At 42.9% G+C, this 23683-nt stretch overlaps 2 protein-coding genes across 17 annotated transcripts in view; one reads left to right on the plus strand and one right to left on the minus strand.

Annotated features, from left to right (window-relative positions):
* The window catches only part of Med12l (mediator complex subunit 12L), a 344347-nt gene that overhangs the window by 141666 nt on the left and 178998 nt on the right, over positions 1–23683 (plus strand). The window lies entirely within an intron of this gene.
* Positions 1–23683, minus strand: part of P2ry14 (purinergic receptor P2Y14) — a 54625-nt gene that overhangs the window by 11081 nt on the left and 19861 nt on the right. Inside the window, exon 1 of one of the 5 annotated variants that reach the window (XM_028882189.2) lies at positions 16691–16773. The exons of 3 other annotated variants lie outside the window; for them this stretch is intronic. In XM_028882189.2, coding sequence (XP_028738022.1) covers positions 16691–16693 — 3 coding nt within the window. In that variant the 5' untranslated portion in view covers positions 16694–16773. Of the gene's footprint in view, positions 1–8030; positions 8247–16690; positions 16774–23683 lie in introns of those variants that run through there. One more of the 5 variants, XM_037206622.1, reaches the window with a different exon arrangement.

Raw genomic sequence — 23683 nt, forward strand, 5'->3', positions numbered from 1 at the left:
AAATCTAGGCTCTTTCTTAGTTTATTTATTAATAATTTCACCACCATCATCATCGAACAGTTTTGTTATCTCTTAGACTGTAGATACAGAAGCCTGCTTGAGAACAAGTGATAGTGGTCATCTTTATTTACTAGAACATTCCTGAAAGATCTTGAGATTGTTTTAATGAAGAGATCAGCTTTGGGTGCCAGCCTTTTTCTCAGGAGACAGACACCTTTTGTTTTTTGAGACATGTCTCCTGTTGACCTGGGGCTTGCCAAGTAGCCTCTGCTGAATGGCCGCCGAGCCCCAGGGACCTGCCTTTCTCCTCCTCCCTCGCACTGCGATTATAGGTGTGGTGGTGTGCATGGTTTCTCACCTGGGCTCTGGGATTGAACACCTTCCCTGGCTGATGCAGCAAGCACTTTGCTAACTGCACACTCAGCCTCGCTGATGAAAACAGTTCAAATTTCACATGTACCATATGCATGTAGCCTGAAAGTGATGGATTTGCTTTCAATCCCACCTTATCAATATCTCCTTAGGATAAGCCCTTTCATCCTGTTCTTTGTTTACCTCTTTCACAGGAACAATCATGATGTGTCCTCCTGCCTTTGTCTAGTCTGGGCATGAAAATGCTTTAATAAAAGTTGCTTCTAATAAATATTTGTCTTTCACCTGATTCTTTTTCAAAAGGTTTGTTTATTGCCGTGTGCATGAGTCTGTTTTCGTGTGCATGTGTTTGTCAGTGGAGGCCAGGAGAGGGTGTGTAATCTTTTGGAGCTACCTCATGTGGATGCTTGGAACTGAACTCCGGTCCTCTGCAAAACCAGCAGGTGCTCTTAACTGCAGAGCCGTGTCTCCAGCCCTCTGACTCTCACATTAATAGAAAATAGTAAAGGTGTTTACAGTGGTACAGGCCCATACAATTCTAGATTTTCTCACTTTCCTTTGGCTTCTCCCTTTCAGTACTATGCCCTTCTCCTTTGGTGTCATTATTCTAAGTGGTTTCTGAGGAATTTTATGTTTTTAGATGCACTACAATATTGTTTTAAAAGTATTTTAAATTAGTTAATTGAATTTTATACCCCTTGGGTCTGCCCTCAAATTTCTAGCCTTTTCTGGGTATTTTGGAGCTCATACCCTGACCTTTTGTCCCTACTTGTCTTGCCCAATATTTTGACGCCAAGGGGTATAAACAGTTGTCTTTGCTTCTGAGGCACAGACAGACAGTGGAGTGTTGCAAGTGATTTCAGGGAAGAGACACAGTCTGCCTTGTCATGTTCCCATTTCCCAGAAAGTCTTCTGCTTGGCTGTCTGCTGGGGTCTCACAAGAGCTTCTCTAGCCACACTCCACACTCTTCACGGCCTCCTTGTGTCTTCTCCTGCTCAGCCAGTGGAAAGCTTCTTTTCGCCTTTGCCCAGAAGGATGACTCCTTTTACTTCCTTAAGTGCTGAGGATATTCAGGGTTTGGCCGCACATGCCCCAGAAGCCACTTCGGACTTCAGTTCTAAGTTTCTTGCTCTTTCCTCAGCTGGCCTGTGTTCTGACCTCTGCCTCCTTTGATAAGACCTGCTATAGAAAGTCTGTGTTCCTGCTGAACGGTGGCACCTAGCCCTCGTGTGTGTTCAGTCCTTACTCTGCCAAGATCCCAAGATCATCCATTCGTTTGCTTACTGAAGATGTCAAACCATGTTTGCTGTGGAAACTGCTAGTCTCAGAGACCTCTAAGGGAGCTGCTAAGCTACGTGGCTGAATAGAGTGGCACTTTAGAGTTATGAGGGGCCTCAATGAAGGAGGAAGAACCTATGTAGCCTCAGGAAACATGATAACAGGGGAGCCTTCCGGAGCATGTGATAACAAAGATTGGCATGTGAATTGGCTTTACGAGATGAGGAAAGGCACGAAGGGTATTGTGATAGAGAATGGTATAGGATCAGGCATCAAGACACAAGGGATGATAGGACAGTAGGGACATGGATTACTTAAACATTCAGGTAAAGCCTTGCCCAGGAGTCACTGTTAACTATCATCTTACAGATTAGGAAGCCAGTGCTTACAGTGGTTGAGTTACCAAGTTGGATAGGGTAGGTTATGCATGTCCAAATGGTATTTAAACTTAGACCTATTTAGTGCTGTGCTTCAGAGATAGTGTAGGGGGCACATGGCTAGCATGTGTACATGCATGCATGTGCATGCACATGGGGTCCTTCAGTTTCCTGGAGTCCTTTTAGGAGGCAGCCTTTCTCTTCTGAAAAGGCATGTATTTGCATTCATAAACGGGTTGGCTGTTTTGTGTTTGTGCTGTGAGGTGTTGAATCTCTTCAGTTTCTCTTGTCATCCTCCAGGCACTACTGTATAGAAAGCCTCCCTTTTCTTTGCCAGCTTCTAAAACTGTTACAGATATCCCGTTGACTTTGATTTTGATTCAGCCCCCACCTCCCCGTGCTAATGTCTAAGACTCTGCTGCAGGAGAAACTCAGAGCTGCTGTAGAAATTGGGAGGCTGCATGGATTCCCTGAGTTCCCTGGCAAGAGGAAGCCCGGCTGGCTGCTGCTTCTTGTCTTTGGCCAGTTTTCTGTGTTGGTAGATGTCAGCCTTGGATAGGTCTAGCCTGACTTGTTTAGCTCTTGGCCACTGTGGCCTTCCAGTTCAGTGATCCACAGCTCTTGTCATGGGGAGGTGTTAGTTAGCTCTCTCTTGAGAAATACCTGTGTGCTCTTAGACTGATTGGCAGACCCCTAAGAACTTACTCTTCCACCAAGTATAAACTTGAGTCTGTCTTGACTTCCTTCTAGTCCAGACTTCAAAATTCAGGAAGAAAAAACTGTACATAGTCAACCTTTGATTATGTGCAAGACAATCAAAGGGATAGGAGCAAGATTCGTGTGGACAGTAAACTGATAGTGTCCAAACTTAATGTTGTAATTCTAACCACTTCCCCAAACACACTTAGTGGAACTTGCAAAAACATGAAAGTCTGCCACATCCGGCCCATCTGTGAATTTTTGTGTTCTGTGTCTTGTGATTGTGTCTGCAGATCATGGGAGATGCTCGTGGAGGAGGGTGGGGTGTGGAGATGCAGGCACTTGTGCCCTCCAGAGCATGGCCCTGCTGTCCTCCAAACATGAAGCTCTGGAGCCACAGTTCTCAACCCCTGGGGGGTGGTGTTGGTGTTGCATATTAGATATCCTGCATGTCAGATATCTTGTATATCCAATATTTATATTGCAATTCATATCGGTAGCAAAATTAAAGTTACGAAGCTTCAGTGAAACAGTTTTATGGTTGGGGGTCACCACTACATGAAGAATTATATTAAAGGGTCACAGCATTAGGAAGGTTGAGAACCACTACCCTGGAGGCTGTAAAATGGCAATACACTGCTGACCTCTACACCACAAATCATATCTGGATAGCCTGAGTGGTGCTGTGGTGGAATTTAGCTTGTTACTTTTATACTAGTCAGTATTTTTTAGCCTTGGACTAAACACTTTGGTGGATGTCTAGCTCCTTGTTGATAGTCTGTTTTGTGCAGTTATGTCTTCAGCCGCAGCTCTGATCTCTATCCACTAGGTGCCAGTAGTACTCTGTGGTTTTCTTTAGACGTGGCAATAACTGCTGGAACTGGAATGGCTGCTTAATGGTGGATGGATGTGATGTCTCTCTGATACAGGAAGATAATTTAGGTGTCTATTTGCCACCAAACCTTAAGCGTCTATCGAATATATCATTTTCACTAAAGATGAGCACATCATTTGCTGCTCTGTTGGAATAGTGGACAGATTATCCAACATAATGATTGAATGAATGCACACATGGGAGGTGCAGTGAGTTTTGGTTAGAAGTGTGGCTCAAGTTCTTAATAGTTTTGATATTGTGATATATGCTAAGTGCCTCTGTCTATCTGAGTTTGCATCTCTAAATTGAGAGCACAGTAGCTACCTGAGAGGGTTCCTGTTTCTGTAAGCATCAAACACCTGGCACCGGCAGTGTGTGAGTCAGTGGGAACATTTCAGTGAGTGAGTACACTAACAACAAGCAAACGCCTCTGGAAGGCCTTGTCTCCCAGCCTCTTGGTTTCCCTTGCTTCTGCATATCTATTTAGGCTGACATTCTTTTGCACTGAGATACAGGGCTTCAGGAAGCACAGGAGACCCTTTGTACAGTGCCCTGATCTCACCTGGGTGTGTAGCCCAGCACTTTCCACCCCCGTGTGTGTGGGGGTGATGGGAGTCTTCACTTCTGATGGCGTCTCCATTCTTGTTACAGGAAGGTAGCACTCAGGAGTTAGAGTGAAATGCTTTATGCTTTTTGGGCTTTTTAGGGCTTTGTGCTCTCATTCAGCACTCAGTGCCAGCCCAGTCTTGGATGAGACGGGCACAGGGGTGTGTAGTACTACCTTCAGAGGTTCTAGGTCTGATTACTCTCTCTGGAACTACTAGGCTAAGCATCCTGGATTCTTGATTTTTTCCCCCTCCCGGAAGTATTGTTTTTGGAACACAGGGCTCTATTCTCTAGAGCCATGCAAGGAAATGAATCTCTGACCTCTTTTGGCCCCAGAGAGATGGTGTTTGCCTTTCTCAGTTATGCACTCAGACCTTCCAGCTGTGGCACTTAGGCCATCAGTGGATAGATAGCCTTTGGTTGTATGGGTAGAAAACAAGTTTCTCTTTCCGAGAAAGCAATGACTTTCCCTCTAGCTAATAGCAACCACTGAGTGCGTGTATGTTTAAGATTCAGGATTAGATAGCCAAAGGGAAAGAATATAAATGCCTAGGACAGTTAGTGGGAATAGAAATAGTGTACAGACGCGGTTCCCATATACTTTTAACCCTGAGGTGTTGTGTACTCTTTCCCTGTTCAAATTATTGGAGGGACCAGTGACCTCTGATTTTAATAGATTATATTATGACACTAGCTTGTAAAGTGAGCAATGCTTAAATGAATGTTTTACTAAGTATATCATGTGATAAAAGAACAAACATACTCCTTTGAAAATTTGTAGAACCCAAGTGTGGAAAGTACACCTTTCCACAGTCTAAAGGTGGTGCTCAGGGTGCACTTAATCTAAGACTGACTTTTTTCCTAATCCTTGACCTACAGACTAGGATTCACTGTTGAACTAGTTATCTTTCCCCAGCATCCATTTGGTATTATTGTGTCCTACCTTTCTAGTAGATTTTAATAGGGTCACTCAAGTATCTTCAAGATGAGAAAGCAGTCTTCATCTTGCTATGCTCCATGGCAGCTATCAGATGCTGTTTCACCATTGCCTTGAGAAAGTGTTTGTGTGTAAAAATATTGATGATAGGCCCTCCTTTCTGTTGGTAGCTATAGCTGTAACATGTATTTCTTGCTTATGATTTCCTTGAACCTTTTTTTTTGGGGTTCAGGCACATATGTGTATAGGCACATATGTGTATGTGTGTGTGTGTGTCTGTCTGTGTGTATGTATTTGTCTGTGTTTGTATGTGTGTCTCTGTGTATGAGTGTGTTTGTGTGTGTGTGTGCGTGTGTGTGTATGTCTGTGTGTATGTATTTGTCTGTGTTCGTATGTGTGTCTCTCTCTGTGTATGAGTGTATTTGTGTGTGTGTGTGTGTGTGTGCCGGAGGATGACATCTGGTGTCTTCTCATTTGAACTGAGAGCTCACTGATTTGACCAGTCATGCTAGCTAGCCAGCTTGACCTGGGATGCTGTTTAGCTTTTTAAGCACCAGTTACAGCCACGCTGCCATGCCCACCCTGCATCTGTGTAGTGCGGGGATCTGAACTCAGATCTTTATGTTTTGTGTGCAGGTGCTTTACTGACTGAGCCGTTATCCCACCTTTCCTTAGATTTTGTGAAACTAGCCAGAAAAGGTTTTCTCTCATTCCTCTTTTCTTTTTAAAAAATATGTTTGTAGTAAGGATTGCCTGTACTTACCTCCTTCACATTTTTCTTCTGATGCTAATGCTTTCTTTTATATTTTGAGTACCTTGCTTTGCCTAGGTACTTAAGATATAAATCTTTCCCTCAAGATATAAATGTTTTCAAAGTCCATAATCTTTCTCGGAGTAGAAAACCTAGAGACCCAAAATGCGCGCCCATGCGTGCGTGTGTATGTGTGTGTGTGTGTACTAGGGAGAGAGACAGAGAGAGCGCTGCCACACATGCCACGCTGTGCCTGAGGAGGTCAGAGGACAGTTGCTGAAGTCAGTGCTCTCCTTTCCTTTGCCCCCAGGGTGGGAACTTAGATCTTGGGCTTGGCAACAAGTGCCTTTACCTGCTGAACCAGATTCCCAGTCTGAAATAATAAAGTTCCCTCTTTAAAAAAATTAAAAAAAAACATGTGTATGGGCATTTTACCAGCACACATGTGTGTACATCGTGTGCCTGGTGCTCATGGAGGCCAGAAGAGGGTGTCAGATTCCCTGCAACTGGAGTTACAGATGGTTGTGGAGTTACCATGTCAGTGCTGGGAATCAAACCTAGGTGCTCTCTGGAAGACCAGTGAGTACTCTTAACCAATGAGCCGTCTCTTCACCAGTGAGCCATCTCTTCGGCCCCAAATGAATTTTATCATAGATAATTTCACAAAGTTGACTACCAGGACTTAGTGCCTAGTTTAACCGCGTAGCCTGAAGTATTATAGAAGGAAAAGAGGTAAGTCCAATGTATATCCTCAATCTTTGTGAGGTTGAGGGAGCTTTTCCTCCAGTGGCTGTGCTGAAAGTGGTTTCTTTCTGTGTTGTTGAAAGCTATGTTAAGTCTCTTAGGCCCCACTAACTTCAGTCAGTGTGCTGGAGCAAGTTACTCTGCACCGGTTTGTTTGTCTAAACAAACTAGTCTGAAAAGCCCTCAGTGGGATTTTAAACATTTCTCACGCGCTCTTTTCCTGGTTAGTTGATTGAGTTTGAGAGGGTTGTCTTAATCAGGCAACCCGCTTCCTGACTAGACAGGTCTGTTGACCCCTGCATTATCTGCACGTGCCTCGGGTACCTCTCCTGATAGATTTCACTGGCAGCTTCCCACTTTGCAGTGAACCAGGCTTGCCTTGCCATGTCCACTTTGTTCCACCTCCAGGCATAGTACAGAACAGCACCCCCCACAGCTTCCTGTGAAAAACCACCGACTCCCTCAGTCCCAAGACTGCTCTCTGCTGTTATTCATGCACCAAGAGCAGAGTTGGTCCCGTGTGCAGTGTCCAGGAGGTACAAGGCCTTAACCGCTGGGGTCACATAGGTGCTACAGAAACCCCTTAGCCCACATCTTCTTTGTATACTCCACTGTTTGAAACTCCATGACTGCATTATTTGAAATCTTTTTAATGCTGTCATTTATGAAGCAACATTCCCTTCCTTGAAAAAGATATTGATGCTAGTTATTAGTCAGTGCCCTTGATGTTGAGAATAAGGCAACCAAAGGCTCTGATATGGTCTATGCCTGCTTGGAGCTCAGAGTTCTTGTGGTCCTGGTCTGAGCTGGCATTCTCTTCTTTCTTCCCTGCATCCCCTTCAGTTTACTCTGTAACTCTGGGTCATTCAGTCTGTGTCTTGAGAGGACAAGGAGCCACTGATCTCACACAAGTGTTGACTGCAGTGGAGTTAATCTTGCCTTGCCCCTGGTTACTGCCATGTCTTGGTCTGTCTTTTGTGCTCACCATATTCTATCTACAGCTGCCATTCTTTGAAGAATAGTTCATATGGTACACACACACACAGTGCCGTTTGCTTTCCAGATGGCTTTTCTGTTCAGTGGAAGTCATTAACTTACATAATACAACCTGAAGAACAGCACAAGGAGTCAGAGCCAGGCAGCATCTCTCCCCTGCTGCTCCCTGGTCTCCCATCTTCCACCCAGAGGGAGCCCTGTTCTGATTTCGTGTTTCTTCTCCCTTTTAGAAATAAATTATTTCGACTTGTATGTCCATGACTACCTTTGTAAGAACTGTTCAGGACTTTTAAAAATATAGTTTTAGGACTTAGAAATAACACTCAGCGTTATGTTTCTCAAGTGTATCACCTTGGAAAGTGAATTGGAACTATTTGGTAAGAATAAGCATTTACCTATGCTATGGTGGAATATTTCAACTTCTAGGGGGAGACTGCAACATTCTTGTTGATGTGTATCAGGAAATATGAGCCAGTAGGTCATTGAAGTACTGTTAATAATAGCAAAAATACAGAACTAGTTCAGATAATTGACAAGAGGATGGATGGAAAAAAACAATTTTTTTTCTGTAGTAATTAGAATGAATAGATGAATTATAACTGTGAACCTTTAAATTCGAGGTTGAAGGACACCTCATTGAGCTTGAAGAAATAATCACAAAGAATCCAAGAATCTAAGGTATCAGTGGTTAACGAGGAGGTTTGTCAAAAATACTCCTACTGTTTCCAAAGTGAATTGTCTTCTAAGCTATTAACCCTTCTCCTTCTTCCCTACATTCCAAAGTTTCTTCATATCTAGTCGCATGAGGAAGCAGCAAGGTGTATCAGTAATCTAGAGGGAAGTTAGGACTGGGGGCATCCCATGAATGCTCTTATATTAGTGATGACTTTGATGTTTTAGTATAAAGTCAACACTGAAGGGAGGAGTGGAAAATCATGACGGGTGGTTGTTTATTGATTATTTTAAAGCAAGGAAATTCTTAACCCTGTGAGGGGGGGGCCATTAAGATGCTGAGGGTCCACTTTCTAAACTATTCTACTGTAAATAAGGAGGTGGTCTTATTACAGGATATGTTACTTAAGAACAGTAATAGGAAAAGGGGGATGAGGATGAGAGAAAAGACCTCGAGAAGGAAGGGTTGACCAAACAAAAGGGGGGGATGCATGGGAGAAGCCATAGTGATTGGGGAAAGAGGTATTAGTATGGAATAGGGTGTGTTACTTTGTTTATGTGCATATTGTTTAACACAGTGACGGTGTGAAGGAGGCGGGGTGGGTTGGTTGGGGACTTTGCCATGTCTAAACACCTTATGGTCTAATAGAAAGAACTGGCCATAGAGGACGGGGGAGGGGGGCAAGAAGAAAGAATAGGTTGGGGCTGGCAGCAGAGAAGGAGGGATATATAGAAAAGAATCTGGGGAGAGAAAAGAAGTAGCCAGAGAAGGAAAGGGGAGGACCCCAGGGGCCAAGTCACCCAGCAAACAACAAGGGGGCAGGCGAAGCCATGGAGTAAGAGGGGGGGCGGAGGGCTAGAAGAGGGTGGTGGGTAAGGGGGCAAGAAGTAAGCCAGAATAAGAAAAGCCCAGAGCAGGCATCCTCCAAGGGGGGTGGATGGGTAGGTGACCTGCTGACGTAACACACGGCTACCCCAAGTCAAAGTCAAGGTTTTTAGTAAGAGGCGAAGGGGGGGGGGCATCCGGGCGAGTGGCAGGGCAGCGGGTGGCAGCCCCGTTTTGAGGGGGAGGTAATGCGGTGTTCTTGCTGCGGCCCTTGGACCTGATATCGTGGCGTCCTTTCGGAGAGTCGCGGCTGGGGGTCAGGTTCAGGGGCCCTCCTGAATAGGCTTAAGGGAAGTTTGTCTGGTGATCCTAGGGGAAAATAATGGGCGGTTAACAGTAGATGCAAGATTGAGGGTAAAGAGCATCAGTAGCAAAGCGGTTCGCTGCCTCCAGGGTCCCCAGAAGTTGTCTGTAAGCCTGTATTATAGGAGAGCGGCGTCTACCTCCTTCAAGAAGGAGGGGAGACATAGGTGTAGGGACATTTAATAATTAAAATATATATATATAATATAATATAATAGGTCATATAATATATATATTATAATAATGAATGAAAAAAAAAAGACAAGGCCCAGAGGCAAGGTAGATGGAGGATGTGGGGAATTTTAAAAGTTAAGAAAAAGATATGGGGGAAGAAACAAAGCGAGCATGGAGGCCGGCAGGGCAGCGGGGGGCGAGGTGGGGGTGTATAAAAGAGATAAGGGCAATTAGGGGGGTGTTGCTTTAGTTTGGGGAACTGGGATGGTAACCTACGGCCCTAAAGACACCGAAAAAAATAAGAATCATAAAGAACCATAAGGGTTGATGAGCCTAATTGATAACTCCCACGGCTTGTATGAGGGTGGGAGAGACATTAGAAATTATGGGCGCAGGCGGTGGTGGCGCAACGGCCTTTAAGTGGCGGGGGGGCAGCACAGGTCGGAGGAGCAGAGCAGCAGGCCGATTCTCTGTGAGTAGGGGTCGAGGCCACGGGCATACAAGTGAGTTTCCAGGAAAGGAAGCGGGGCAGGAGGGAGGAGGGGGGGGGACACAGAGAGAAACCCTGTCTCGAAAAACCAAAAAAAAATAGAGAGAGAGAGAGAAATTAAGCTTATCTGATTGGAAAGTTCCTCCATGTTTCGAAGGCGGCTTTGATAGTTCTTCTGGAAGTACTATAACAAAGCGTGGAGAGAAAAACCAAGTCAGGTGATCACTGTCCATAGGGGGATCTGTAGGCCCAGCGAGCGGGGAGGGCCGGTGAGCGGGAAATAATGACAGCCAGGCAAAACAGGATATGTCCATGATATAGGGGGGGGGGGGGGGGGGGGGCTGCAATAGTTGCATGGTTAATTAAAAGAGAAATAACAATATTGGTTTATTGGATTAGGGAGGACCTATCTAGGAAATGGGGGAATAATACAGGGGGGGCAGGGGGTGTAATTTAAGTCACTGGCTGAGGGGGAGGAGGCCCTGGGTGATACAGGCTCCAGAGAAACACGCACTAATGTTGCCTTTATAGGTGGGAAGGAAACAGTTAAAAACAGCTTCGTGAATGTTTATTTTATACAAAGAGGGAGGGGGATCAGTGCAGTGTTCAGCAGTCATTTAGAGAAGCATTCTTTTTGACTAGGCAAGTGGTCGGCGACACCATGAAGCCCCGGGGGGAATCACAAGTGCAAAGACAGTCTCAGGAGGGCTCCGGCCAGCTAATGACACTGTATCTTCCTCTCCTGGCATAGGTTACCAAAAGAGTGAGTAGAAATTTCAAAGCCAGGGTTGGGAAGAGTGCTACAACACAGTGTCTTCTGAATGTGAACATGGCCATTGTACCATGACCACTGCAGAATTGGCCACTAACAGGACAGGGGTCTGTACAGCTCCTTGGGGTAGTCCGTATCATCATGTGGATGAAGAGCATGGCATGAGGGGGCGCGGCGGGGCTACCACAAGGGACTAGGGCAAGGAGGCCTTGAAATAGGTGAAAAATAAGTGGCACCTTGTGTCTAAGAGCAAGAACAAAATTAAGGTTGTTGATGTTTTTTTTTTTTTTTTTTGGTTTTTCGAGACAGGGTTTCTCTGTGTGCTTTTGCGCTTTCCTGGGACTCACTTGGTAGCCCAGGCTGGCCTCGAACTCACAGAGATCCGCCTGGCTCTGCCTCCCGAGTGCTGGGATTAAAGGCGTGCGCCACCACTGCGGTTGTTGATGTTTTAAAGCCTTAATTAGTTGGCAACATTGTGTTCAGCTACAATAAATCCTTTCTCCTAGTTTGTTCTCTATGGTAACCCTGTATGGCAGTATTGTGAATGTTGGATGATCTAGAATATCCCAAGTTTGTGCAGGAGGCAGACAGATGGGAGAAACTTGGTGTGTCGAGACATCCCCCCAGGTGCATCCCGAGCCCTGTCATGCAGCTCTGTCCTTCTCTCAGGAGTCCCTGCCGCATCTAACTTGTATGTGCTGCCTCGGTGGCAAGTAGCTAGAGAGGCCTGGTGGAGGAAACACTGGTAAAACATGGCCGGTCCCTGTCTCTGCTAAATTCCTCAGCCTGAGCAATCCCCACTGCTCTGATGGTTGGAAGAAGCCAGTCCTGTGACTGTGAGTATATTCATGCAGCCAGCGGCCTGCCTTGGACCCTCCATGCTTTGCTTCTTTCCCTGAGGTCTAGATCTTGTCTTCTCCAGCTTTTACTTTTCTGTTTTTACAGTCACACACACACACACACACACACACACACACACACACACGCACACACACACATATTCCTAAAAGTTTATGACTATGTATGAGTTTGGCCAGACTGCACAGGGCAAGTGGGGCAGGTTTTTGTGTATAGCTCTTGAGTGCTACTGACAAAGTTGTCTTGTGGAATAGTGCAGTATGGGGGCAGGGAGAAAAAGCCAGGGAGTAGATTCTCGATACCTTGGGTAGTTCTTTTAGGTGGAGTTTATTAGCTATTTAGGTGTTTTTTTTTTTTTTTTTTTTTTTTTTTTTGTCCTGTCAACAAAAATTCAAACTAAAAATCAAAAGTGTAACTTCCTAATTCTCCAGGTGCTGTCATTTTGTGCCAGGCTGAATGGAGCGGATGCATGTTTTCAGTCTGTCTCAAACTCCTGAAGGTTTGGGGTCCCTGAGAACTGATAGGGGCCATGTCAGGGTTTTACAAGAACCTAAGTTCATCAGACACTACACAGGAATAACAGAAATAACTGGCTGGGTTTGCTTCTGTACTGCCACTCTAGTAGGGATGAAATCTAAAAAGAACAAAAATTCACAGAGCAAAGGTAATTGGAGCCCTGGTGTCTGTCTGCCTGTGATTGTGTCCCTGACCTTTGTGTAGCTTTTTCTGTTAGCAGTGTGCAGCAGCCACACTCCTACTGTGTTCTCTACCACCTCCCCATGTGTATTTTCTTTACATATCTCTTAATTATTTAAAGTAACGAGTTGAAGAGATGGCTCCGTTGTTTATAGCTCTCTCAGAGACCTAGTTTCTATTCCCAGCATCCACATGGTGGCTCACAGCCATCTGTAAACTCCAGTTCTAGAGTATCCAACTCCATTTTCTGATATCCGAGGGCAGTGACACACATGTGGTGCATATACATGCATACAAACAAAAGAGTCACACATATAACATAAAATAAATACATCTTAAAAATTTGATATTTTCAAGCTCTTCCCGTCGGTATGAATACCAGAGTCCCAGAGGTGAGCGGCGTGAGTGCAGGGCTTTCTGTGACTCATTGCTTAGGAAGAAGGCTGTGCATAGTGTGTGACAGACAGACAGAACATCTCAGTGTTCGCTGCCTTCTGCACTACTGTGTTCACGTCGCTGCAGGCAAGTTAAGCACTTAACTATCACATGACGAGTCTGTTCAGAACCTTGAGAGTTTTAATGTGTTCCTTTGTAAATTGTCACATCCTGTAAGTGAGATCAATGATGTAGATATCTTTGGATATAAACTAGAATAATTATGACTCATGATTTATTTTGCATTCTTATCAAAATGGTCAAGCATGGTTACTAATTATTAATTTTTATTTCCTTCAAACTCAACAACACAAAAAGCCAGTCCTGTGATTGTGAGTATATTCATGCAGCCAGCGGCCTGCCTTGGACCCTCCATGCTTTTCTTCTTTCCCTGGGGTCTAGATCTTGTCTTCTCCAGCTTTTACTTTTCTGTTTTTACAGTCACACACATATATATTCCTAAAAGTTTATGATTTGCATGTGATATGTATATGCAGATACAAAGTTTTAATTTTCTAAAAATATTTTTATCACATTAATTTATTGATTAAGTAGGGCAGCATGTATGCACAGTGACAGTATGGGAGAGGACAACTCATGGGAGTCTGTTTTTTTTTTTTGCCATGTGGGTTCTGGAACCAAACTCAAGTCCTCAGGAGTGGTAGGTAGTAGGTGCCTTTACACAGTGGGCCACCTCACCTATAATCTTTTTTGATTTTTGTATTATCATTTCACACACACACACACACACACACACACACACACACACACACACATAAATACATAAAATCTGATTTTACATGTACAGTTTAAATCTCTCTTGCTCTAAATGTTTAGGACCAGCAGTGTTTCAGATTTCTGTGTGTTTGATTTTTTTAAATGTTTTCTTACACTTTAATGGTAAGGTGTGTGTGTGTGTGTGTGTGTGTGTGTGTGTGTGTGTGTGTGTGTGTGTTTAAGCTGAAAGCCTAAATACTCACTAAGTTTCAAATTTGAAAGCACTTGAATGTCTTCTGATTGTTGCAACAGATTTGCATCTGTGTCCTACACACTGTCCATGTTGTTAACTGTGGCTGTAATTTATTCACCTGGGTTGCATACTCTTGCCCAGTTCATTTAATCAGTTTCTTTCAGATAGCAGAATTACAGAAAATTACCATTTGCCTTCATGAGCTAAAACTTCCCAATACTGTGACAAGGTACTAGTAACCATGTCAATTCTGTTTTTAGCATGGTAGAATGGATGTCTAGACTTAGAAAGTTCTCCATGAATGTTTATTCTCCAAATGATTAGCCTAAGAAACAAAAGTAAAGGATCTGTTTAAGCACTAAGACCGAAGGATTTCAGTGTAACAAAATATAAGGTATTTGTATGTGGAACTCAGCGACATGCTGCAGTCACACTTTAGGAAACCATTGTTGCTGCCTTCTGGTATCAGAAAAGGAACTCCAGAGGCCGGAACACTCCTCTCTCATCTGATCACTCGTGTGAAGTTAGATCTTCACCATTCTTTAGCGAAGACAGCATTCTGAGCCGTCTATATGGTCCATGGATCTGAGAACTGCCTGCCTTTTGTAAACCAGGTATTAAATAGATGTGCCACAATATAGACTAATGTCACCTCTCTATGTAAAATCTTTTTGAACACATACTGTTTAGGTTAATACTTGATGCTCTTTTAAATTGCATTAAAATTGATATTTTAGGACTTTTCACAATTTTGGTTTGCAACATAGAAGATCTGAATGGACATACTAACAACAGCTCTTTAAGAGTCTTCCGTGATCTTTAACAGTGAAAGGGAATCCTAAGGAAAAACGTTTGAACATTCTGGATACAATATATTTAACTGTCTTTTCTAATAGAAGAATTTAAAATTGTGTTTGTTAATTCTAAGTATACTGAGCAATATAAATACCACAAAAGAATATCACGTTGATGAAGTAATTAAACAACACAGAAAAAGCTCCTTAGTCCATGTCTGGCTCCTCTGGATCTAGCGTCTTTTGTTTCCTTCTTGGATTTCTGTTTTACTTATATACATACATACATACATACATACATACATACATACATACATACATAATCTATGTATATGTTGGCTGAGCATGTAAATCAACATACTTCGCTCTCCTGTCTACCTCTCATTTCTTTTTGTGTACAGCCACCACCTTTACGGATAGGCCTAACTGTGAACTCCAGGCTCATTCCTTTGAGTCCAGAAGGACTGACCAGATTGTGTAGAGTGCAGGTCTGGGTGATAGCTGTTCACTACATGTGCTTTGGCCCAGGGTTCAGCTTTCTGTAGGACTTACATAGTCTGTAGGTTGACATATAAGGTTACATTTCTCCTTAGTTTCACAAATTACTTTGTAACTTTCTCCATGTTTGATTACACAGGCTGGGTAATTTTGTGTTGATGTTGCTGTTGGTAGTACTGCCCTTCTCTTACTGAGTTAATAGTGCAAAGGATGGGAAGAAAATTCAGTTTTTAATTGAATGTCCACTGTGTGCCAGGTACACCAACCTTAATTTTTTGTTGCTGTTGTTTGTTAAACTTAAACAGTAGTTGATGGGACAGAGGTGTGAAGCAGGTTAAAAAGTTAAATCCCAAACAAATAAGGCCAGTCAAGGTCTCAGTAGATCAAGATTTAGCTGCTTATCTGCAAAGCTTGCTTGCTTTTGAGTCCCAATAATATTGACTGTTTTCTATAAATGCGATTACTGCTCTTGTTATGTAAACATCCAGCTAAAGGGCTAACCTGTTCTGCACAGTCTTGCACTTCACTTCTGTCCATGCATAAATCACACATTTTCTTGGACCCAATCATTGTGTGCTAGAGACAAGGCAATAGATTTGAAGCCGGTGGTTATTTCCTCTGAGCAGTATCCTTGCCCTTTATTAGACAAGTCATCTTGTCCCTGAAACTTGCTGAACTCGTTTTCAGATTGGTAAGACAGAGACTTAAAGAGATTTCCCTATGTCATCTGGCTGTTTGGAACATCTGGTGATCCCATAGCATGAGTGTGAAGTCTTTAAAGGTGGAGGGCTATAACCTCTGAGCTCAGTACAAGTAAGTGTTACTAGGAGCCCCTCTATCATATAAAATCATGCAGTGCCATGACATCTCTTTGCCTCTGTACACATGACAGGAGCCAAAGGCAGAGAAAGCCCTCCCCTTTCTTATTAGAAAAAGCAATTAAATTGCAGGTATCTGCTATTTTTATATACCCTCTCACCCCTCCCAACCCCCACCCCTTCTACCCCCCGTCAATGACAATTTCTTGTGGTTAGTGCTAATACTTTAAAGTTGTCAGTATATAGTAAATACTGAGTTTACTACTTTAAAGTATCTTTTTCATCATGAGGACATGTTATGGTTCATTAGTTTAAATCTCCCTATTCAGTTGCAAGTTTACAATTTTTCCATAAAATGGGACTTATTAACCTAACAATCTTTAGGTAGCTGATTAGTAGAGTATAATATAAGCATATTTTATGTTAGAAAATTGTTAGTCAAGAGTTACTTTACAATTTATAGAAAAATAAATCATAGATTGAACTTTATAAATATATTCTTCATCCTTGCCACCCCCAAGTTAAAACTGAAACCATTCTTCCCATGTTTGTTAAGCCTTGGAGGAAAAAAAAAAAAAAAAACCAGAACTTAAGAATCAAGGAAATGAAAATTTAAACCTGAAGACAACAAGTACTATGAGGCCAATTTAATTCCTGTTTCTTTCTTTTGAAATTAAAATGTGACTCACCATTAAGTCCTCATCAGAAGCCTAGGCATTAGTGTTTCGGAGAAGACTATAACGACTTCCTCACATGAGGCATCTCGCATCTGGCTTCGGTTTTGGTGGGGTTGTGGCCTTCATGCTCTGTATTTGTTTTCTTTCTTGAGCATTTTAGTTATTGGACTGCCTGTGCGCTGAGGATTGCGTCATAACCCAGCTGTACTTGTCCACTTTACAGTATCAGATAACTCAGTTTAACCCCTTCTCTGCTAAGCCACATTGCTGTCCTGTAGGAGCTTTAGTAGTCTTTTACTGTAGCCTGAACTTGATGGAATTTTCCTACTCACCAATCCCTCCAGTCTCTACAGTCCTTGTGGGTAAGATTGGATCAGCAACAGAGTATAACCTCTGACGAGTACTGAGGGAAATGAGCTTTGCTTTTTGCCTGGGCTGCTTATGTTGACAAGTGGGGAATGCTGCATTAGCTCTCAAACCAAAACATTTTAAAGTGCTCTCTGAAATGCTGACTTCTCGCCAAAAGCTCAAGTATCAAACAGTGCAGACTTCCACTAGCCTTAAGAGGTCAGCTCTAATCTGTGCTTGTATAAGTTGGATTTGATGTAAATTTGGGTAGGATTACACATGCTCCTGGCCTGACCAAGGATGAACAGTGTGAGAGGGTGTGTGACTAGGGAGAGGAACCCAGCTGGCAGGAGGATGGATTGTTCCCATGTCTAGCTGTGACCTTTTCTGTGAGGATGTAGTAATAATAGCTACGGCGTTCTCTGGTTGGAAGCATTTTCAAGATTTGAGTCTCCTGATTTTAGCTAACTTCTTGAAAGTTTTTTTTTTTTTTTCTGGAAAATTGAAAATTTATTGGGGAATAAAGCACACCTGTGCACTTCTGCTGTAGAGTGGGAGGACTGTGCATGTGGGTGTCCACAGGAGCCTTGACCTGTGTTAGCAATGTAGCAATCAATGATCAGAGAGTAGTTAAGAGGGTCCCAGTCTCCCTGGGGACAGGAGTGCCCTGTCCTAGGGATACGTTGGATGCTGATGGTGCCTAGTTTGCACCAACCTTTAATGGTGCATGGGGACTGTCCCGTTTGTCAGTGCAACTCCAGTCTGATTTTGGACATCCCTGTTTCCATCTTGGCTTGTTGCCTGACCGTAGATTCTGAGTATTGAAAAAATTGTTTCTGTTGTTTTTTACTCTTTAGGTGTACTCCAGATCAGCACAGTAACAACCCATCTCTCGGTGCCAGTGCACGCAGGTCCCCCCTGTGCTCAGGGCTGATTTGAAGGCTTCTGGTGTTGGACCTGCCTTGTTTCCTTTGCTCTTGATTAAATAGCTCCTATTTTATTCCACCATTGTGTCTCCTGCCCCCCATCTTAGAGAAGAGAAAAGGTTCCTCAAACTCTTCCTTATCTCCGAAGCAACTATCGACTGCTCTGGTGACTCCTTTTGCAGATGCACTGAAGAAGTGGTTCCCCTGACCGTCTTCACTTCCCCTCTCCCTGTAATCTGTCTTCCTGTGACTTCTCTGGTTCGCACAAGTCCTTCCTCACTGCCCATTGCTCAGCCTTCCAGTTACTTTAAAAGATCCGCACTTTAAGGCAGCATTGTCGTCTCTTTGGAATTGTGAAAATGCACACAAAAGGTCCCACCTTGACTGGTTTTGTTTTCTGAAATGGTCCTGTTGTGAATTTCAGGCTCCCCTTCAGCTTCCTCTGTGGACCTCAGCAAGCACAGAGCTTGTAGCCCTTGTGCCTCAGTACTGTGGATGGCGAAGGTAGAGGTGTGTGTGTGTCCACACCTGGCCCTTGAATGTTTGTTTGGTTTTTATTAATTTATTATTTTGAGATTAGGGTCTCTCTGCGCTGAGGCCAGATGCCTGATCCTTCTGCCTCAGTCTCCTAAGTCCTGGGATGGTGGATGTAATCCACCACACTCAGTCTCCTAAGTCCTGGGATTGTGGATGTAACCCACCACACTCAGTCTCTCGAACATTTCTGAGGGCACTACTGTTCAGTGACGTCAGTTTTACCCACACTGTCATCAAACCATTACCTTCGTTTTCAGAACTCTCTTCATCTTGTAAAACTGAAACTCTAGCACAATTACATAACTATTTTTTACTCTCTGGAGAGTGCCACTCTGCTTTCTGTCTGTATGGATCTGACATCACTAGGTACTGTAGATACAAAGAATCACATAGCCCTTTCTTGGATGGCTTATTTCACTTAGTATATTATGATTTTCATTTAGCATGCTGCGGCATGTAGCAGAATCACATTCCTTTCTCAAGCTGGATAAGTTTGCATCATGTGTACACACCACTTTTTGGGTTCTCCATAGACATGGTCATTCATCCCTTCTGCCTGTCCTGAGGCCATACAGATACTTGAGATTTTAGTTCAGTGCTTTTTAGGCTCAGTAACCTCCTCTTATTGGTGATTTTAAATATTAAGTGGAAAATTCTATAAGTAATTCGTCAGTGGGATTTATATCATTCTGAATGGTATGGAGTCACCTTAAAAGTAAATGTTCAATCTCATCTTAAGCAGACAAACAAACAAAAGACCTTTGATACAGTTTATCTTTTAAACAACATTGAGATAATGACATGACCCTAACGAGCTGGTCTTTGATATGTTCTGGGTGTTTACTGTCTCTGGAAGCACTACCTTCAGACACATCTTCACCCAGCATGTAGGAAGTGGCCCTGTCTCTTGCCTTACCCCTCATACAGGAGAGAGTATTCTCCTTACAACAACAACAGAAAAGGACTGTTCATCTCTCTCCATCTAGCTAAGCAGCTGACATTTACTAGCTACCTTCAGCATGCTAGATGCTGTGGGTGCAACCACAGCTCTGGATGAGCTGTTCTTCATCATTTTGTCCTAACGAGATCTCGAGCTGTGAGAGCAGGCATGATTGGTCAGTGACTTTTCTATCTTTTTTTTTTTTTTTTTGGTTTTTTCGAGACAGGGTTTCTCTGCGTAGCTTTGCGCCTTTTCTGGAGCTTACTTGGTAGCCCAGGCTGGCCTCGAACTCACAGAGATCCGCCTGGCTCTGCCTCCCGAGTGCTGGGATTAAAGGCGTGCGCCACCACCGCCGCCTGGCTGACTTTTCTATCTTTATTACTTACCATTTTGTATGCATGAGATTAAAAGAATATGAAAGTTAAGATGTGTTGGTTTTCAGTTTATCTTCCGTGTATTGCTTGCAACATGTATTTTGTAAATGACACTTCTGCATGTCTGGGAAAGCCACAGTGAGAGGTTAGGTGCTCACTTATTTCTGAAGGCTGGTGATCTACAGCATAAAACACAACTGTTTCTTTTAAAATAAATACTTGTGTGAAATGCAGGAGTAGCTTTGTTCACCCGTAATTCACTAACTACTAGAATTTTCCCAGATAGATAGAAAGCCTTGAGTAAGATTCATGTATTTTTATTAAGATCAGGAGTTTGGATTGTGTGGCTCAAACTTGGTTCACTTTCATTGGTTTGGAGTAGAGATGCATTGCAGAAAAGAAGCCAGCCTTGCTTGAACATGAGGTAGACAGGAGGTAGACAGGGGTTGAGAATCTCTGTTCATAAGTGTTCTATATTTTTGTGAACTGAAGGGAAAACTGATAGGGCTTGAGACCAGAATCTATAAACTTTACAAGTTCAAAGTTACATAGCTAAGGAATTGCATGACCAGGGACAGGACATGAAGTCTGTCCAGTGAGATAATGTCAGTGTTTGGGATTGAAGATCCAATGTCAGATAAATTTGGCTCGTTTAAATGTGGAGATGTGGGAGTGTCTAGCTTTTGACATTACCACATGATTTATCACCTACATATATTGGACCTGAGATGCATGCAGCCTCTAGGTCACAAATTGTACATGCCTGGTAGAAAATATATTCGTACATACTAATTTGAGGCACACCTCTTATTACTTTGTTTTACTTGGTCCAATCTTTCCCTTTTTTTTTGGTTTTTGAGACAGGGTTTCTCTGTATGCAGCCCTGGCTGTTCTAGAACTTGCTCTGTAGACCAGGCTGGCAGGAACTCACAGAGATCCTCCTGCCTCTGCCTCCCAAGTAAGGATTAAAGGTGTGTGCCACCACTGCCAAACTCCAGTCTGTATTTTTATATTAGTCATCACTTGCACTAAGTCCCATCCCAGTAGACTCCCTTTTCACCCCCACTCCCGAGATGGAGTAGAGTAACAATATCATGAAGTATGCATTTTGATGTGAGTTAGGCCATACCCCATTTCCCAAACATAGCATACCTTTTGCTACTACTGTTCTTTGTACCCTTCACTGGAAGAAAGTCTGTTCTTCACCTGTTGAAGTCTTATGTATCCTCAAAGCCCAGCTCATCCTCTTCCTTTTATTCCATTCTTATACCTTACTACTGAGAATGGAGGAAGGACGGGGTGGCTCACCCCACTGTACTCTGTGATGTCTCATTTATATTCTGCTTGGTTTTGTTTTGTCCCAGATGGTAATTGTGGTCTCTGCTGGTTTGGGAGAAAGAAAGGTCTTCTGCTGGTCCCTTCTCAATCTGATTCATGAAGTCATTTGGTTACTCTGACTTGGAGGAGGGACAGTACCCACAGGCTGCTCAGATTGGCTTCCTGGATGTGGATCACTGTCCCTTGCTTATCATTCTGTGGACTTGGTCCTTGAGACTAGCAGAGAAAAGAAGTCTTTCTAGTACAGGAAGGTAGCTGCCTTTAACCACTGACAGCTCCATGCTTCGCCCATCTAAGAGACTTTGATTCTCAGTTATTTTTGCTTTCTCTTAATAAATATTAAACTGATTTAAAATGTCAGTCCAAGTCATGCATTTATGTTCTTTAAGAAGTCAAATATTTTGATGGAATTCAGGATGAAAACAGTAGATCATACTCCTTCCAGCCTTAGTAGCCACTTTCCCTTTTAGCTAGCAATCTCTCTCTTTCTACATAATTGTAGTTTGAGGCTCTGTGGTTTTTTTTAAATGGGGAAAATGAAGATTCGTCTTTATTCTCTGTTACTCTAGATAATTACATCCACTATTTTCAGAGAAGTTGGCATCCTTTGTCCACATTGCTAGAGCAGGGTGACTTTTATCTCTGGCCAAGGCTCTTGACTTGATTTCTAAGCATTGCACTTGCCCATTTGCCTCCAGTGACCAGGTGGATGCCCAATGTACAGGAGATGACACCCACTCTCTCATCCAGGTGGCCATTTCACATATACATTAGTTAAGATATGTAAATATACTACAGTTTTGAGTATATTTTATGTTTGCAATCTTAGGTGCTCCAAAATCACAAACTTTTTGACAAAACACAATGAAAGATTTCACATGTGACTTCATGTGATAAGACCCTGTATAGCACAGCTTCACTAAATATACAATCTAAAATTACCTTCAGGTTAAATGGGTAAGAAGTGTGCAAAACTTAATTTTGGGCCTAGAATTGGGTTACATTCTTGGGTTTCTCATATATAGATATAGTCTCAAATATCTGAAATTTTACAAGCACTCCTAGTTCAGGGCTAAGAGATACTCAGCCTATGTAAATCTTAGCTTTTATATTTTAGTATTATATTTCCGCTGAAAGTATTCAATCCAATTCATTTACTTACACAGACACACACACACACACACACACACACACACACACATCATTGGATCAAGGCTTCCTAGTATTAGTGCTCAATAGAAACTTGTTCTGACAAATCTTTGTGGTTAATCATTTTCTCCTGTATTTCACAGCAGAAAACTTAAAATTGACTGGTCTTACGTACTTTGCTTTTAGCCATTTGTAGTCATGGTGGCCTCTTAAAGTCTTCCACATGCTGTGTGGATGCTTCCAAACTACCTTTTCCTTCTTCCCTCCCTGCTTGGAACTTGTCTGCTAGCAAAGTCCCATTTGGGTTCAGAAGTTGCCCCAAGTCCTGAGTTACAGAGAACCATGAGCTTGTTGTATGTTTTCTCTAAATCTTTTTCCTTACATGTAAAATAGTGCTACCTCCCTTGTTATGGTTGCTGGAACATTCACAGGAAGCATGGTGTCTTGTCTTACTGTGATGTCTAGCCAAAATAGGTGGTCAGTAAAAGCAGGGCCTCTTGATACTATTATGGGTTGTCACTGTTTTTCTTACATAATACTGTTTCTTTGGTGAGATGTGTGGTGCAGCAGTATTGTATTTAGTGCTAAAACCCTGTCAGACAGCTCCCTCCCACATGGGCCGTAGGAAAAAAGTGATACTTGATTTACTAAATAATCTCTCACTTTCTGCCAAATCAGAGACCACATACTGGGCCCGCATTATAAAGTCTTTGTGGTTTGTGAGGACTTAGGGTGTTTAAACTTCTGTTGAAGGCAGCAGAAGAAAATAAAGAGGTAGCTCAAAGCACAGCCTCCTCCAACAATAGGAATCAGGGTCCTCTGAGGAAAGTGGGCACCAGAGTTGCTCACATTTTCCATCTGTTTGCTCAGAACCACTGGAGTGGTTGCTAAGAGACCTTGTCCAGGAGGTGTGTATCTCCCCTTTCTTTGTGGCACGTCACCTCTAACTCCAGGTTAGTCCTTGTACTGTTGCCAGTTGGCTTGTTGCAGTTTAAATACTTGCACAGGATCTTCCTCTTGAATGTTGGTTTTTAGACAGTCGAAGCAGTTGTTGACCTGTATTCTTAGTGATCTGAGAGGCAGTGTGTTTGTGCGGTTAGGAGCGCAGTCTCCAGAATAAAGGTTTTTAGTTAGGAAACTGTCTTGGCCACACATTGCTGTCTGTGCTTGGGTTCTTTACATTAACTTAACTTCTCTGTGCTTCAGTTCTTTACAGATTATCCCCTATACAAAAGGAATGATGATAGCCTCCTCAGAGCATTCTTGTGAGGATTATTGTGAGTGTTGGGCACTTTAGAAGAGCAAATATGTGTTGCCCTCATCATATGATCCTATGAAAACATGAAGAAAAGAGTATGTGTTGTAGTGTTGCCTACCATTCCTAAGCGGTAAA

Source organism: Peromyscus leucopus, chromosome 6, assembly GCF_004664715.2.
Source record: "Peromyscus leucopus breed LL Stock chromosome 6, UCI_PerLeu_2.1, whole genome shotgun sequence".
In the NCBI taxonomy this organism is placed as follows: domain Eukaryota; kingdom Metazoa; phylum Chordata; class Mammalia; order Rodentia; family Cricetidae; genus Peromyscus; species Peromyscus leucopus.